At 42.7% G+C, this 13,307-nt stretch overlaps 1 protein-coding gene across 7 annotated transcripts; it reads left to right on the top strand.

Annotated features, from left to right (window-relative positions):
* The first annotated feature begins 186 nt into the window (after nucleotides 1–186).
* Nucleotides 187–13,164, top strand: washc2c (WASH complex subunit 2C). Of its 7 annotated transcripts, none has more exons than XM_031578877.2 (32): nucleotides 187–370; nucleotides 1,052–1,185; nucleotides 1,327–1,491; nucleotides 1,603–1,671; nucleotides 1,970–2,143; nucleotides 2,449–2,542; nucleotides 2,875–2,936; nucleotides 3,103–3,156; nucleotides 3,274–3,369; nucleotides 3,472–3,559; nucleotides 3,803–3,868; nucleotides 4,310–4,437; nucleotides 4,544–4,613; nucleotides 4,953–5,003; nucleotides 5,097–5,285; nucleotides 6,082–6,248; nucleotides 6,408–6,515; nucleotides 6,635–6,730; nucleotides 6,873–6,974; nucleotides 7,149–7,250; nucleotides 7,926–8,095; nucleotides 8,216–8,330; nucleotides 8,456–8,689; nucleotides 8,890–9,081; nucleotides 9,168–9,290; nucleotides 9,408–9,506; nucleotides 9,682–9,765; nucleotides 10,142–10,198; nucleotides 10,769–11,005; nucleotides 11,188–11,805; nucleotides 12,074–12,248; nucleotides 12,670–13,164. In XM_031578877.2, exons 2-32 carry the CDS (start codon nucleotides 1,069–1,071, stop codon nucleotides 12,816–12,818), a joined length of 4,251 nt encoding a protein of 1,416 aa, XP_031434737.1. In that variant the 5' UTR covers nucleotides 187–370; nucleotides 1,052–1,068; the 3' UTR covers nucleotides 12,819–13,164. The 7 variants fall into 7 exon arrangements, with proteins under 7 accessions (XP_031434737.1, XP_031434739.1, XP_031434738.1 ...); XM_031578879.2 differs by having other exon boundaries at nucleotides 10,145–10,198; XM_031578878.2 differs by having other exon boundaries at nucleotides 6,085–6,248.
* The last annotated feature ends 143 nt before the right edge of the window (nucleotides 13,165–13,307 follow it).

A 13,307-nucleotide genomic window follows, 5' to 3' on the forward strand; every position in this document is an offset into this window, starting at 1 on the left:
TGCCATTGTAATTCCATAATGTGCCTATGGCGCTATGCTATGTAGCCTAGCCTAGTCATAAACATCAAACAGTAACGCATTTATTATGCAGATACAATATCTCATAAACCTCTATAATTCCTAAGACTATAATACTAGCCTACTGGTGGACTGGCTTCCTGAGAGGGAAACCGCTGCCTGCTCTACGTACGTTAATCAGGTGACTTTGATCAGCTGACTCCCTGCAGAAAGAACATGGGTGATGAGACAGAAAACCAATGAGTAAGTTACATGGCCAAAATCGAGCTGTGTCTCTGCTATCTAAAGCAAGTTCATGTAGTTTGAGAATATAACAGGATAATAGAAGACAGAGTGCCAACACGGTCCAGAGGTAAGTGATCTGCAAATAGATTTCCGTGGACAGTGTTTACTTCTTATTCCTGAAAATGTCAGCAAGCTAAATGCTAATTTTAGCTATCGTTGCAAGTAGTTAACATAAGCCAGCAGTTTGTAACTCGTCTCCTCGGTAACTGTTAACGTTTCCTTACAAGCCCAAAATAGAACAGATGAGCAATAATCATTTTGTTCAGAAAAAAATCCGCCACTAAAAGAAACATTACCTGGAATCTAGGAAAGTGTTGCACCAGAGATCTTGTAAGCTATATGGCTAGTTACCTAGCTAACGTTCTCGTTTGCAGTTTGTAACGTTGCTGGACAAGTTTTACCCGGTCACTTTTTGTAGATCAGGGGCTATTAGCTAGCTGTCATAGATAATTAGCTGAAGTCAGGGGTGCAGAGTACGCATTTGCTCTCCTAACATGAGTAGTCTGTGCAACGTTATCTGTGTTATTGCCAACTGACACTGGCATCCTTACAATGAAAAAGATACTAGAAGCTATTTAATGTGTGCCATGGTTTACAACTGGTATGACGTGTTAGGAAATATGGTAACGTTAGCACCCTCTGTTTCCGAAAGTATCATTGTATGAAAGTGATGTCAGCAGTAAAACATTTGTAGCCTAACATCGTTGAAATGTGCTTTTTTTTTATTATTATTTCGTCCACTATGGAGGTGCTGTGCCCGAAACCATGGAAAACGGTCCCAGTAATTATAATGGCGAGGAGAAGCAGATCTGGGAGAGACCCTGGACGCTAGAGGAGATGCGCAAAAACAGTGCAAACTGGTCTTTGGCTGCTGATTCGGGGGTAATACCTCTTCTCTTCAAAAGTGCCATCACAAGCTTGGGTCACATATTGTAATTCAGTCAGCATATCTTCTATGTCTTACTTTTGTGCAAACAAATGTAGAGATCAACTTGAAACATAAGAATATTTGTCTTTTTGCAGCTGTTCCTTTTCCTCCAAGACTTCTCTCAGAGGATGCTGTCAAAAACCCATGAGATTGAAAAACAGCTTGATGGTCTTATCCGTGACACCAAAGCAACAGACAGCTGCCTGCATACAGTCTTTAATGATTTCCTCATGCTCTCCAACACACAGTTCATTGAAAATGTAATGTCATTTTTGTTCTTATATGTTTTTTTTAAGTTATTGACCTTAGAGTCGGTAAAAGTTGTGTTTTTTTTTTTTTAACCTTGAACCATTTCTTTCTATTTCACTCAGAGGGTGTATGATGAAGAGGTCGAAGAACATCCAGCAAAACCTGAAGCACCTGAGAAACAGCCTGAGCTAGTATGTTATCCAGATTTTAAATAACAAGCTAGCTGAATAAGTTGGATTTTGACTCTGCGTCTTGACACAGCTTTCATCCTAGTATTATTCAATCAATATGTTCAAATCCCAACAGTTTGAAGTCATTTACCCATGCATTTTACATTTACCCAGACGTTTAATTAGACACATTTATTCAGAGTGAAAAGGGAAAAAAGACCATCTACTTCGCCTTTGTTTCTGTGTCGCTGGTAATGTTATATTTGAACACATTTAGGTTAATGTCTAAACTAAATCAGTTTCTTTTTTATTTTTAAAGGAGAAAACACGTGAACAGAAGGAGGCTGAGCTGATTCCGAAGGTGCAGGAGGCGGTGAACTATGGTCTGCAAGTGTTGGACTCTGCCTTTGAACAGCTGGACATTAAGGCAGGCAACTCCGACTCTGAGGATGAGGAGGCCACAGATCGTGTGGAGCCCATTCTGGAGCCCAAGGTACAGCACCTAAGGTTGTTCATAGTGTTGACCCTGTTAAACGGACTAATGGGGTTGACTTTCATACCCCAGAGCTATTCATTTGAGTCAAATTGAAGCAAATTTGTAATGTATAAAGGCACATGTTTAGAGGAACCCATTGTTTTGACTCGAATTCTGCTATTGCTAAAGTCTGTAACCAGTACATTTCTCAGTAGTGTGAAGATGATATGGTAAAAGATGATGATGTTGATTGTACTTAAAAAATCTTGGTATTGTTTGCGTTACTCACAAACTCTACCTTGAATTTGTACACTCTTTTTCAGGACTTGTATGTAGACAGACCATTGCCTTACTTGATTGGATCTCAGCTTTTCATGGAGACTGATGATGTGGGACTTGGAGATCTTTCAAGCGAAGGTAGCTTTTAGCCAGTTTGTACAGGTTAAATACATTAAGCCAGGCAGCTGATTTTTATCTAGACTAAATTGCGATACAATTAATGTTTATTTTGTCAGTACTTTGCTGTCCAGTATGATTTGTCTAACTTGGCCACTGTTCACACCATTCCCACTACCTGAGCAAAATGATTTATGTTGGCAGTTCCTGGGACATTTGTACCATACACAATGGCTGTCATTCCCTTATTGATTTTAACGTTTCAAAGTGGATGCAGGTGTGTTGTTTTTGTAAAGCACCTGTCCCTTATTATCTTGAACTGATGACAAACAGAGTGTGTGTTTCCCCCACAGAAATGTCCATTGATAGTGATCGGGATAGTGTGGCGGAGAGTGAAGAGGGCAAAGATAGAGATGTAAGTCTGATTGGGTTTTTTCTTCCCTCCATGTCTCGGTCCATGCACTGATGTGCAGGCTTTCAGTAGTCCTTAAGCTCTTTAATAATATTTTGCCAAAGAAATATAAATCAATGTAATCTCATACACTTAAAAGAGAAATCTTTCTTGGTGATTCAATTAACAGCAATCAGATGAGGACTTTGACCAAGAAGAAGATGGCCAAGGCAGCATCAAGAAAGTAAGTGTGTAGTCTTTCTGCATCATGGCTGAGGACTGTTTGTACCTAGTTTATTGTTGATAAGTTAAATTTAGGTCAACACTATTTCAATAATTGTTTGTGTCTTGTACCTCTTAGAAGTCCTCTATCTTAAGTTATGACGAGGATGAAGAAGAAGATGAAGATTCTGACATATTTGGTGAATCTGACAAGGAAGAAGACAGTGAAGGAAAGGTGGGTGTTTTATAAAGGGGTGTATGCATTGTTATTTTTTTTCACTAGTGTTTTGGAATGGAGGTAGAAATCAATAGCATATGCTTTGCTTCTCAATGCTAGGCTTCCGCTGGGCCATCCTCCTTTGCTGATGAGCTTGCCGCCAGGATCAAAGGTGAACCCACCAATAAGCCTGAGCCAGCTCGTGCAGGTTGGTCAAAATAGACCTCTCATCCAATTTCTACCATTTGACATCATCCAGTTACTTTTTAAACATATTTTACATCATTCCATATATCACAGAACTGTTCTTCTATAAGGGAACGACACAGAAATGTATGAACTTTATGACTGGACAGTATCACCTGTCTCCATCAGATCTGTTATCTCCTCTCATTGCAGACATTCCTTTGTCTTTGTCTTCCGTTTGTCTTTGTGTATTATTCCACTTCAGCGTCATCATCCATTTCATCCATCACAAAGAAGAAGAGTAAAGGAAACAAACCAGCTCGTCCACAGGGTAGGGCCTTTTGCAAACTGGGCCCCTGTACACAGCTTATAGACGGGGTCATTAGGTTCGGTGGAAGCTGCAAACCCACTCAGTCCTTCAGCGGTCCTCTGGAGAAACAGTAATTCATAAATAGTCCCTAGGGTTAGCAGCTCAGGCTAATCCTCTTTGGAAAATATTTTGAAATTAGACAGGAGGCAAATTCTGAAGTGTGCTAAAGTGGTTTTGCTTTTCTTTTCCTTCCGAAAAAGACCTGATTAAGGGGCCGAACACACCGAGACGCGTTTCTAAAAACGCCACGCTAGCAAAATCATTGTTTTCCTATGGTACGGCGCGCCTTTCGTGCACGCCTTTTATACGCCGCTTCCTGTGGACCACTAGGGATACTACTGACATTTTGTAGAACTGTTAACATTGCTTTGTGATGTTGAGTCATGTTAATATCACTCCCAGTTGAGGAGGAGGAAGAAGACGATGAGATCTTCAAACCACCAAAACTGGAGGATGATGACTACTCACCATTTGGGGGAAAGGGTGGCCTCTTCAGCGGCGGCAAAGGCTTGTTTGATGATGATGACGAGGTACATGAGCGTTTAATCTCAGTGAATCTGTGTACTCAGGGTACTCAAGTCTTTACGGTTTCTTCAGGCTGAGGCCACAAACCTTTGCCTTTCTCTTGTTGTTCAGGGAGATCTGTTCTCTGATGCTCCCAAGCAGGAACCAGAAGGAAGAGGACAGAGTTCAGCAGCAACGACAGGTTTTTAAACCACATTGGTTTTTTTCATTTTCAGTTTCTCATCCTTCCACAACCAGTAAGGAGATAAGAGATGTGTGAGAAGGTTTCAGAAGCTGATGCATGTATATGATGTTGCAAAACTGCTCTGTGTGCGTGTGTGGGGGGGGAGGTTAGATGAATGGCAGGGTGTGTGTTTGTCTGCCTGTCTTTCTAATGCGTCATTCTGTCTTGCTTAAGCTGACTGCATGTTGCGTAGCTATTATTTATGAATCACAATATTATTTGACTGTGTGAGTGGGATGAGGGGTATTTAAACTGTAATAGCAGAGAATTAAAAAGTGATCTTATTTACTTTTCCAGAATCTGTCAAATCTAAGAAGATACCCTCTAGCGCAGTGCCTGTATTTCCAGGTATGGTCGATTAGCCCTAATTGAATGAAATAAAAATGATACAAAAATACATAGTAATTGACAACAGGTGTTATTGTGTTCTTACTGTTGCAGCAAATAGCCTCTTTGGTTCTCCAAATGACTCTGATTCTGTCGAAAGCCAAGAGAATGGAGACTCGCTCAAGCCTAAACCACCGCCGATGCAGAAACGATCAACTGGCGGCGGAGGGCTCTTTGATGAGGAGGATGAAGAGGAGGATGATGATTTTTTCAGCGGGAAGACTCTCAAAAAGCCCAGCCCGAGTAAGTGTTGCATTGTGTCCATTGCCAGTCGACAGACTGTACCTTAGGAATCGCCATCACTGTGTGTGTGTGTGTGTGTGTGTGTGTGTGTCTGTGTGAAATAGGCTAACCTGTGGGTTTTCCCTCCTATATATGGTAAGCTTGTTGCAAACTGCCAATGGAAGTACAGTAGGGTTTAATCCCCTTACTGTATCATGGTATCAGACTAGATTACTCTGGACATGTAGCTTTCTTCTAACATAAGCTTGTAGAAAGTTTAGGATTTGTGTCAGTGGGGGTTTCGGCCAAAAGCAGCTATGTTTATGATTCTGGTGATACTTTCCAGTCTGTAAGCATTCTCACAACATGTGTCTAGTCACATCAAAAACGTTTCTGGACTACATTTGTAATCACTGAACCTGGTACTCTAAATCAGTCAGAGATGTTTTAGATCACATAATTGCATGTGTCTGCATTGCACGTTGCACATTTTATTCTGTCTGTTTTCATTCTGTTGCAGTCTTGCTGTCATGTTCCTCTTGTATGCATTGCTGTCGTGTTCCCCACATTTACATTTAGCAAAGCGTACATTTTGTCCAAAGCGACGTTCCTCTTGTCTGTATGCATGAAAATAGGCTTTGTCTGTCTTTACTAACAACAATATTTTGAGGAACCAAAGGACCACAATGGAAGGATGTTATTTGATCCTGTTAGCCTCAAAAGTTATACACTGTGCTGCATTTCACTAAAGATGTTTTTATCATAGTGTGTGTGTGTGTGTGTGTGTGGTGGTAAATTGCTTTCTGTTTGATGCCAGCAGAACAGGAGAACCCCAAATCAAAGAAAGCCGTGGATCTGTTTGGGGGTGAGGATGGAGATGAGGCAGACATGTTCAGGGAGGGCTCCAGTGGTGCTCCCGCACAGCCCAGCAGGAGAGAGCCCCCTGAAGACGGAGACAACAAGGCTCAAGTCCCAGAGAAGAAGGTAAACAGATGGCGATTTTAGCCTGTATTATGGCAAACACACAGCATTTGGATTTGTGCACCATGATTACTCTGTGAAAGTCTCTTTCTTTTGTCTAGACTCTCACTAGATTATCTGTGTGTGTGTGTGTGTGTGTGTGTGTGTGTGTCTTTGACATAGATGCCTGCTGGGGCTGTTTCCATGTTTGGTCCTGGCACTAAGAGCTTGTTAGTGGAAGGGCTGAGAAAACGCCAGCCATCCACCAGCGAGGAGTCTGAGAAAGCAGAGGTCTGTGGCAACCCCACATCTCACTTCCACCCTCTGAAACCACTGTCTCTCTTTCCTGGAAGCAAAGTTTAAAATAAGAGTCTTTTTTTCTTTTCCTGTTCCTATTCTTATCGTTTCAGAATGAGCCTCCCGTGGACATTAAACCAGCAGCCTCTAAGCCACTGGAGAAGAAGGCACAGAGCAGAGGTCTATTCTCAGATGATGAGGACTCACAGGTAGGCCCTCACAAGCTTTGGCACCCACCTGGAGGAGAGAAAATGGTTCAGCCACAGATGACTATTCTAGAGCAGAGCATGATCAGATATATTTTACATACGGTAATGTCCCTGCTGAGGTTTGGGCTTTCTGTCCTGGTAGATCTTTCCAAGCATGACCAAGAGCCAGTCCAAACCTGAACCTACCACTCAAGCCAAACTCAGCAAGGCTGCTCCCTCCATATTTGACGACGAAGATGAGGAAGTGAGTACAAGCCGGAAACATCTAGAATTGTTCAATCAGATATGCAAAATAAAATAACGAATATGGGTTTTCATGTTTGTTGGTGTCTTTGTTGGTCTCTCTCCCTTGTACGTCGCTTTGGACAAAAGCGTCTGCTAAATGACTAAATGTAAATGTCTCTACTCTGCCCTTTAGGATCTGTTTTCTTCAGCACCCAAGCCTAAATCCATTCAGCCTGGGACGGGAACAAAGCAGGGGTCAAGGCCAGGGCCCTCTTCTCTCTTCAGTGATGATGAGGTATGCATCAGTGAAATGTCCATGCATGTTTCTCATGAAATATAATGCCAATTCGGCACAGTGAACCTGAAACTGAGTATTACAGCAATATTTTTAATAAGGAATGTGGAAAGTTACACATCTTGGTTAAATGGCAGCCATTTAATCAGCCCTCAATTTTTATTGTATAGCAAAAATGTGCAAATGGAATCTAAAATCCGTGCTAGATGAGATGAGACCAGTGACTTTCCAATGACTGATTTTTGTAGTAGACTGAACTAGTACGAGACCAGAAGTGTTTCCGTTTTCTGTTGGTTCCGCATAACCTTGAGACTGTGGTTGAAGTGTGATTGATACAATTAGTCTGCACCCAGCCTGTTCCCCTGTGGGCTGCCTTAGCACATTATGTGTCAACGGAAAGCCATGGGAGGGTCTGCCCGACAGTGAGAGGTGCCTCACGAAGTAACATTTGTTGCCTTTACATTAACTTAAATTCTTAAGATGTTTTTGAGGAAATATTGTGATAAGAATCCAAATACATTTGAATCAGATTATATGTTATGCCATATTTACTGAAAAATCATTTATCTATTTTATTGATTTTATATTTACTACCTACAACATTTTCTCGTAGTGATACAGCTGTATCAACCTCTACCTGTGTGCTGTACTGTGCTGTGCTGTGCTGTGCTGCAGGATCAGTGGATGGGCTCCAGCGCAGCTCCGGTGAAGCCAGAGGTTAAGACTGGGGGCATAAAGACAAGCGTGAGCGCCCCCTCCAGTCTGCCCACTGCCAAAGCAACACAGAAAGTCAGTCTGTTCGATGACAACGGAGACGACCTGTTTGCTGCCACAAAGGAGTCCAGGTCAGTGTGCATGATGAATGTTCTACTAGTGCAAGCAGGAAATGAAGGGAAAATGTCAAGTCAGTCACAGGACTGTCATTTAAAGAGATGTGGGTTTTTTGTGTGTGTGTGTCCATGCAGTCAGAAAAAGCCACAGAGAGTGTCATTGATGTTTGAAGACGAAACTGAAGATGATGAGAGAGATTCCCTCTTCGGTTTTATGCCTGCTAATAATAACACAGTCCCCAGTGCAAAAGTAAGTATGCTAGGGTAACGCATCTGCATTAAACAAAGGTTCACCTCTGCCTCAAAGGGACATACTTGTGTGAGCTGAAGCTAAAGAGTCCTGTACCATGTCCCCATCTGTCCTCTGCGGTCCAGGTGGCTGCTGTTGACCCTGCACCCCCGTCGCTGCCTGCTGGGATAACGCCAGATGAGAAGGTTCCGGCATCTGTGCCAGAGAGGGCACCCGAGGAGAAGACCGAGGCGGGACCGCTCCCGCAGTCACCGCCATCTCTGCCCCAGGAAGCCGACGAGGCGAAGAAGAAGCCTGCCGGCGCCGTCAGTCTGTTTGGGGGAATCGATGTGCTTGGCGAGAAGCCAGAGTTTCTGAAGGTGAGGCGAGGAATTCATCGCTTTCCTTTCCATCTCTACACTAACCCTCTTGTCAGTGTAATTTGTCCTTTGTTGAAAGGATCTCTGCTATTAATGTCATTCTATTTCAGTGATTTAACAATCACCTATAGTTCACAATCACTTGCATATACCTGCGAGTATACAGTACTCTGATCATGACTAATGATTCACTGATGCAGCCGAGCACAAGTCTGCTGGAGGATGATGATGATGATGATGGTGAAGATGGCCCACCACCGCTGGTGAAGAGTGGACAGAAAGTTACATTAAGTCTGTTTGATGAGGATTACGACGATGCTGATGAGGAGGAGACCAATGGGGGTCCACCTGTCTCTGTATCTACCGAAACAGCAACCAAAAACACACTCAAGGTTTGTATAGATTCTGCCCAGGGTTTGTATTGAATTATTTGAATTGAATTATTGGTATTAATTGATCACTGTTCTGCGAACCTCAGGAGCCAAGGTCAGGTACCAAAAGCACCGGCGTTTTTCAGGACGAGGAGCTTCTCTTCAGTCAGACACAGCAGAAGGACAACGACCCGGATGTTGACCTTTTTGCCACCTCAGTCAAATCCACTGTGAGTCACAGTATCTACCGATAAAACAAATGGAAAATGGCTGCCATTGAGTATAGCAGAAGATGTCACGATGGAAGCAGAAAAGTAATTGCGTCCATTTTGGCTTCTCTTTTGTAGAGTCCCTTACCTGCATCAGTGAAGCCAGTGGTTCCTTCACTGTTTGGGGATGAGGACGAGGATGACCTCTTTGCCTCTACCAAGCCCAAAGCACCTCCAGTAAGGGACCAAACTCTATCAGTTATATAGGCAGGAAGAAGACAGACTAGCTATGATTATATTATTCTGAGGTCTTATTGACTGATATGACACACCATGTGTGTTTTTTTATTAAGTTGAAAGAAATGTTATTTATATACACAGTTCCAATTCCCTTGTCATCCCCCCTTTTCAGAAGGTTGCTGAGAAGCCTGCTAAACCTCAGAAAGAGGAATCATCCGTCAAACCTGTCAGTGCCACAACATCAACTGAGAATGAGGTGAAGGTCAACAAAATGCTAAATATGCATTTGGTTGTTTTATACCCTTTTCTTTGTTGTCCACCTACATTATCAGTCCAGTCAAGAATTAAGTGAAGTTCATTGTACGCTTATGAATTATTGAAATTGCCAAGTAACCGATGATGATGCAACATGATTTAACTAAATATTTTTACTAAAGTCTCAGTCTTGTGTATATGTTCGAGAGTGTTGCAACATCTGAAACCGATGTGTTCTGGAAACACCTTAATTAGGTTTAGTACCATTTTTGTATGCCTAACTTAATTTTATGCCTAACTTCACATTATTCATTTTATGCCTAACTTCATATTATTCATTTTATGCCTAACTTCATATTATTCATTTTATTGCACAGCAGCCACCAAAGCCTGTAAAACCTAAAGGGCCCACCTCTCGGATTGGAAAACTTCAAGTAATATTTTTTTTTTTTACCCAAAGTCTTTTCTACTCTTCCATCCTCTGAAAGACCTCTGGTTGTCTCAACTTCTCTCCTTTTGCCCTTTTTGCATTTGTCCTGGACTTGAAACTTAAAAAATCTTCTTTACTGCTACGGCATAGAAGTACAACAAAGACTTCTTAACTGTGGTTTGCTCTTGTAGCCTTTGCCACGTCATATGGATGCCATCCTGTGAACTTTTGCTAAGCTTCTCTTCTGACTGGCATATGAAAATTTCTCCTCTGGCACGTCTCTCTGATCCTCTCTTTCTTGAAATCGTTAATTTCCTCCTTGATATCTACATGTAATATACATACAAAATGGTAGTGTTGCTGTAGAAGCCTTTTTTTTGCCGATTAGAGCAGCTTTGTGTGTAAATTGGCATCATGCACCATTCGCTTAAGAGCTTGCTGCTCTCCCTCAAAGACCATGTTAGATGGATCAGCCCCTCCTCTTACATGGAGGAACAGTGCTTTTCTCAGCGCAGCAGGTGTGGCAGAGAACCATGGGTGAGCTCTAACTCAAGGCTGTGTTGTTCCACTTCAGGCTAGCCTGGTCATCAACCCCAGCAGCCTCCTGCCAGGAGCAGTGCCGCGGATCCCCGGAGCTGTCAGCGTTCTCCCAGGCCTGGTGCCCTCCGCAGCAGCCAGCTCTTCCAGCATCTCCCCCACAACTCCACTGCCAAGCCCAGCCAGCACACCCACGCAGCCCCACGCGCCCACTGAGCTAGGTGTGAGCTTCGACAGCCCGGCACAAGTCAGCACACTGCAAAGTGCCAACAAGGTGGGTTGAGTCGCTGGGCCGCTGTAGACTGCAGGAAGAAGCTTATGTGATGCTCCTTTTTGTTTTGCAACTTAATACTCTTTTTAAACCAATTTAGGGATGACGCATACATTGTTTCGGGAGAGTATTATAGGTTACTGGTAGAGTGTAGATTATAATCTCTCCCTGTTAACTCTTTTCAGGGTCGCACCAAAGGAGCAGTCCGCCGGCGGCCCCAGTCCCGGTCAGCCAGGCAACAAGCATCCCAAAACACAGAGGAGCCCAAGGGCGAGAGCCCAGGGGAGAATTCAAGCATTGGAGCGGGCCCCGGCCACGGCCTAGCCACTGCCTCCCCTCTACCCAACCCCAACCCCACCTCCACCCCTTCCTCCCCCCCGCTCCCCTCTGTCCTCTCGCAGCCGGCCACCCCCCCCCTGGAGAAGGACTCCACACAGGCAGTCAGGCCCAAGAGGCCCCTTGTGACTGCGGTGGCTGACGATGGGGAGGACCTTTTTGGTTCTGACCACCTCTTTGCCCCCATCCCTAAACTCACACCCTCCCCCAAACCCAAAACGAAAACTCCCGCGGAGGTCCCCGTCAGTGCTCCTAAGAAGGATCCCGCTCCCTCCATTTTTGATGGCCAAGGAGGTGACCTCTTTGGAGTGGGGAAGCAGAAGTCTGCCAAGAAGGGCAAAGCCGTTCCGTTCCTGGTGGAGGAGGATGATGATGACCTGTTTGGAATTAGTAAAAGCATTGGTAAAACTTCAGCCAGTAAAGACTTGAATGCTGGAGGCACTTCTGCAAATCAGGACATTTTCCAGGTACGTAGAGTTTGGCTATAGTGCCTCTTGCCACTTGGTTTAATGTAGTTATGCATAAGTCCTAGTTTCCCACTAAGGTATTAATGCTGTAGAAAGTGTAGATGGGAGCTCTACGGTCATCACCAGGGAACCAGGTTTAACTGGTACGGTCATATGGATTTTAGGTTTAGTTTCAGGTTTGTTGTCTTGCCCTTGTTCAAAGCTTCTGTTTTGTTTTTGTTTTTAAATGGTGTACAGGTGCAGACTCAAAGAGTTTTTGTTCTTGCAGGACACAATTGAGACGACACCTAACGTTTCTAAGAAGCTGAAAGAAAAATCCTTGGATGCAAGCTTGTTTGATGACAATGTTGACATTTTTGCTGACTTGACTCCAAAACCAAAACCTAAAGAGAAAAAATCTAAGAAGAAGGTTGAGACCAAATCCATATTTGATGATGATATGGGTGAGTACTGATGAAATACTTTTGTCTCTTCAGGCATTTTAATCAAATCAGCCTCATTGATTGTGTTCATCTTGACACTTCAATAGTAGGACTTCAGAAACAGTCAGTCATTGCAATTTCTTTAGTACAAATTTGCAATTGCTAGTCAGTAGTTATTATTATGGCTATTGATGTGTTTTAATGTCACTTCCTAGTACAGCAGAGAAATATCTGACCAATTTGATCGATTCAGAAACAAGTATCACTAGGTATCACACAGTACAAAAGATGCAAGGCACCAGGCTGCTTTTAAAGTGTAATTTATACATTAAACATTTCTAAGACAATAGAAGAGAAAGATGATTTAATTCCAGATGTAAGAAAGAGATATTCTGTAATGTCTAGATAATTGAGTAGTGATGATTCACATTTGTGTGTGTAGATGATATCTTCTCATCTGGAACCACTAAGCCGGCGGCGAAGCCCCCCTCCAAAGCCAAGAAGGCGCAGCCTGCCCTTGATCCTAGTACAACAGAGGACTCCAGCTCCAGTATTTTTGATGATCCTTTAAATGTCCTGGGGGGGAACTGATTTTTTTTTTTTTTTTTAATAGAGGCCTTCAGTTATGTTATCCATAATTGTTTTTTGTTGAGGACACAATAAGGGTTAAAGAGACTGTATTAACACTGTTAATAGTTTATTTATAATTTCATCGGCAACCTTTTACGATATTGACCAGAGGTGGTAAAGAATCATTGTGTAATGGCCTTTGTAGACTCATCTGATTTAACAGGTTATTTAATAGTAATTAACTGCCATTCTGTAAATGTTCCATTTGTTGTAATACACATCATGACGGCACTTTAAGCATGAATTTTACCTTGTGTAGATAGAGTATATGTCATTTATATAAATAAATCATTGATCTGTGAACTTACATTTCGCTGTTATGTTACTTTTTAATTTCACACTTGTATCGGATTGTACCATAATATTGGACTGCTAAATCTCTTACATTTGTGTGCACTGTCCTTAGAATGTTTTTTTTTTCTTCAAATGTTCATTCGGTGTTTTTGTTTT

The sequence above is a fragment of the Clupea harengus genome, chromosome 13, assembly GCF_900700415.2.
Source record: "Clupea harengus chromosome 13, Ch_v2.0.2, whole genome shotgun sequence".
In the NCBI taxonomy this organism is placed as follows: domain Eukaryota; kingdom Metazoa; phylum Chordata; class Actinopteri; order Clupeiformes; family Clupeidae; genus Clupea; species Clupea harengus.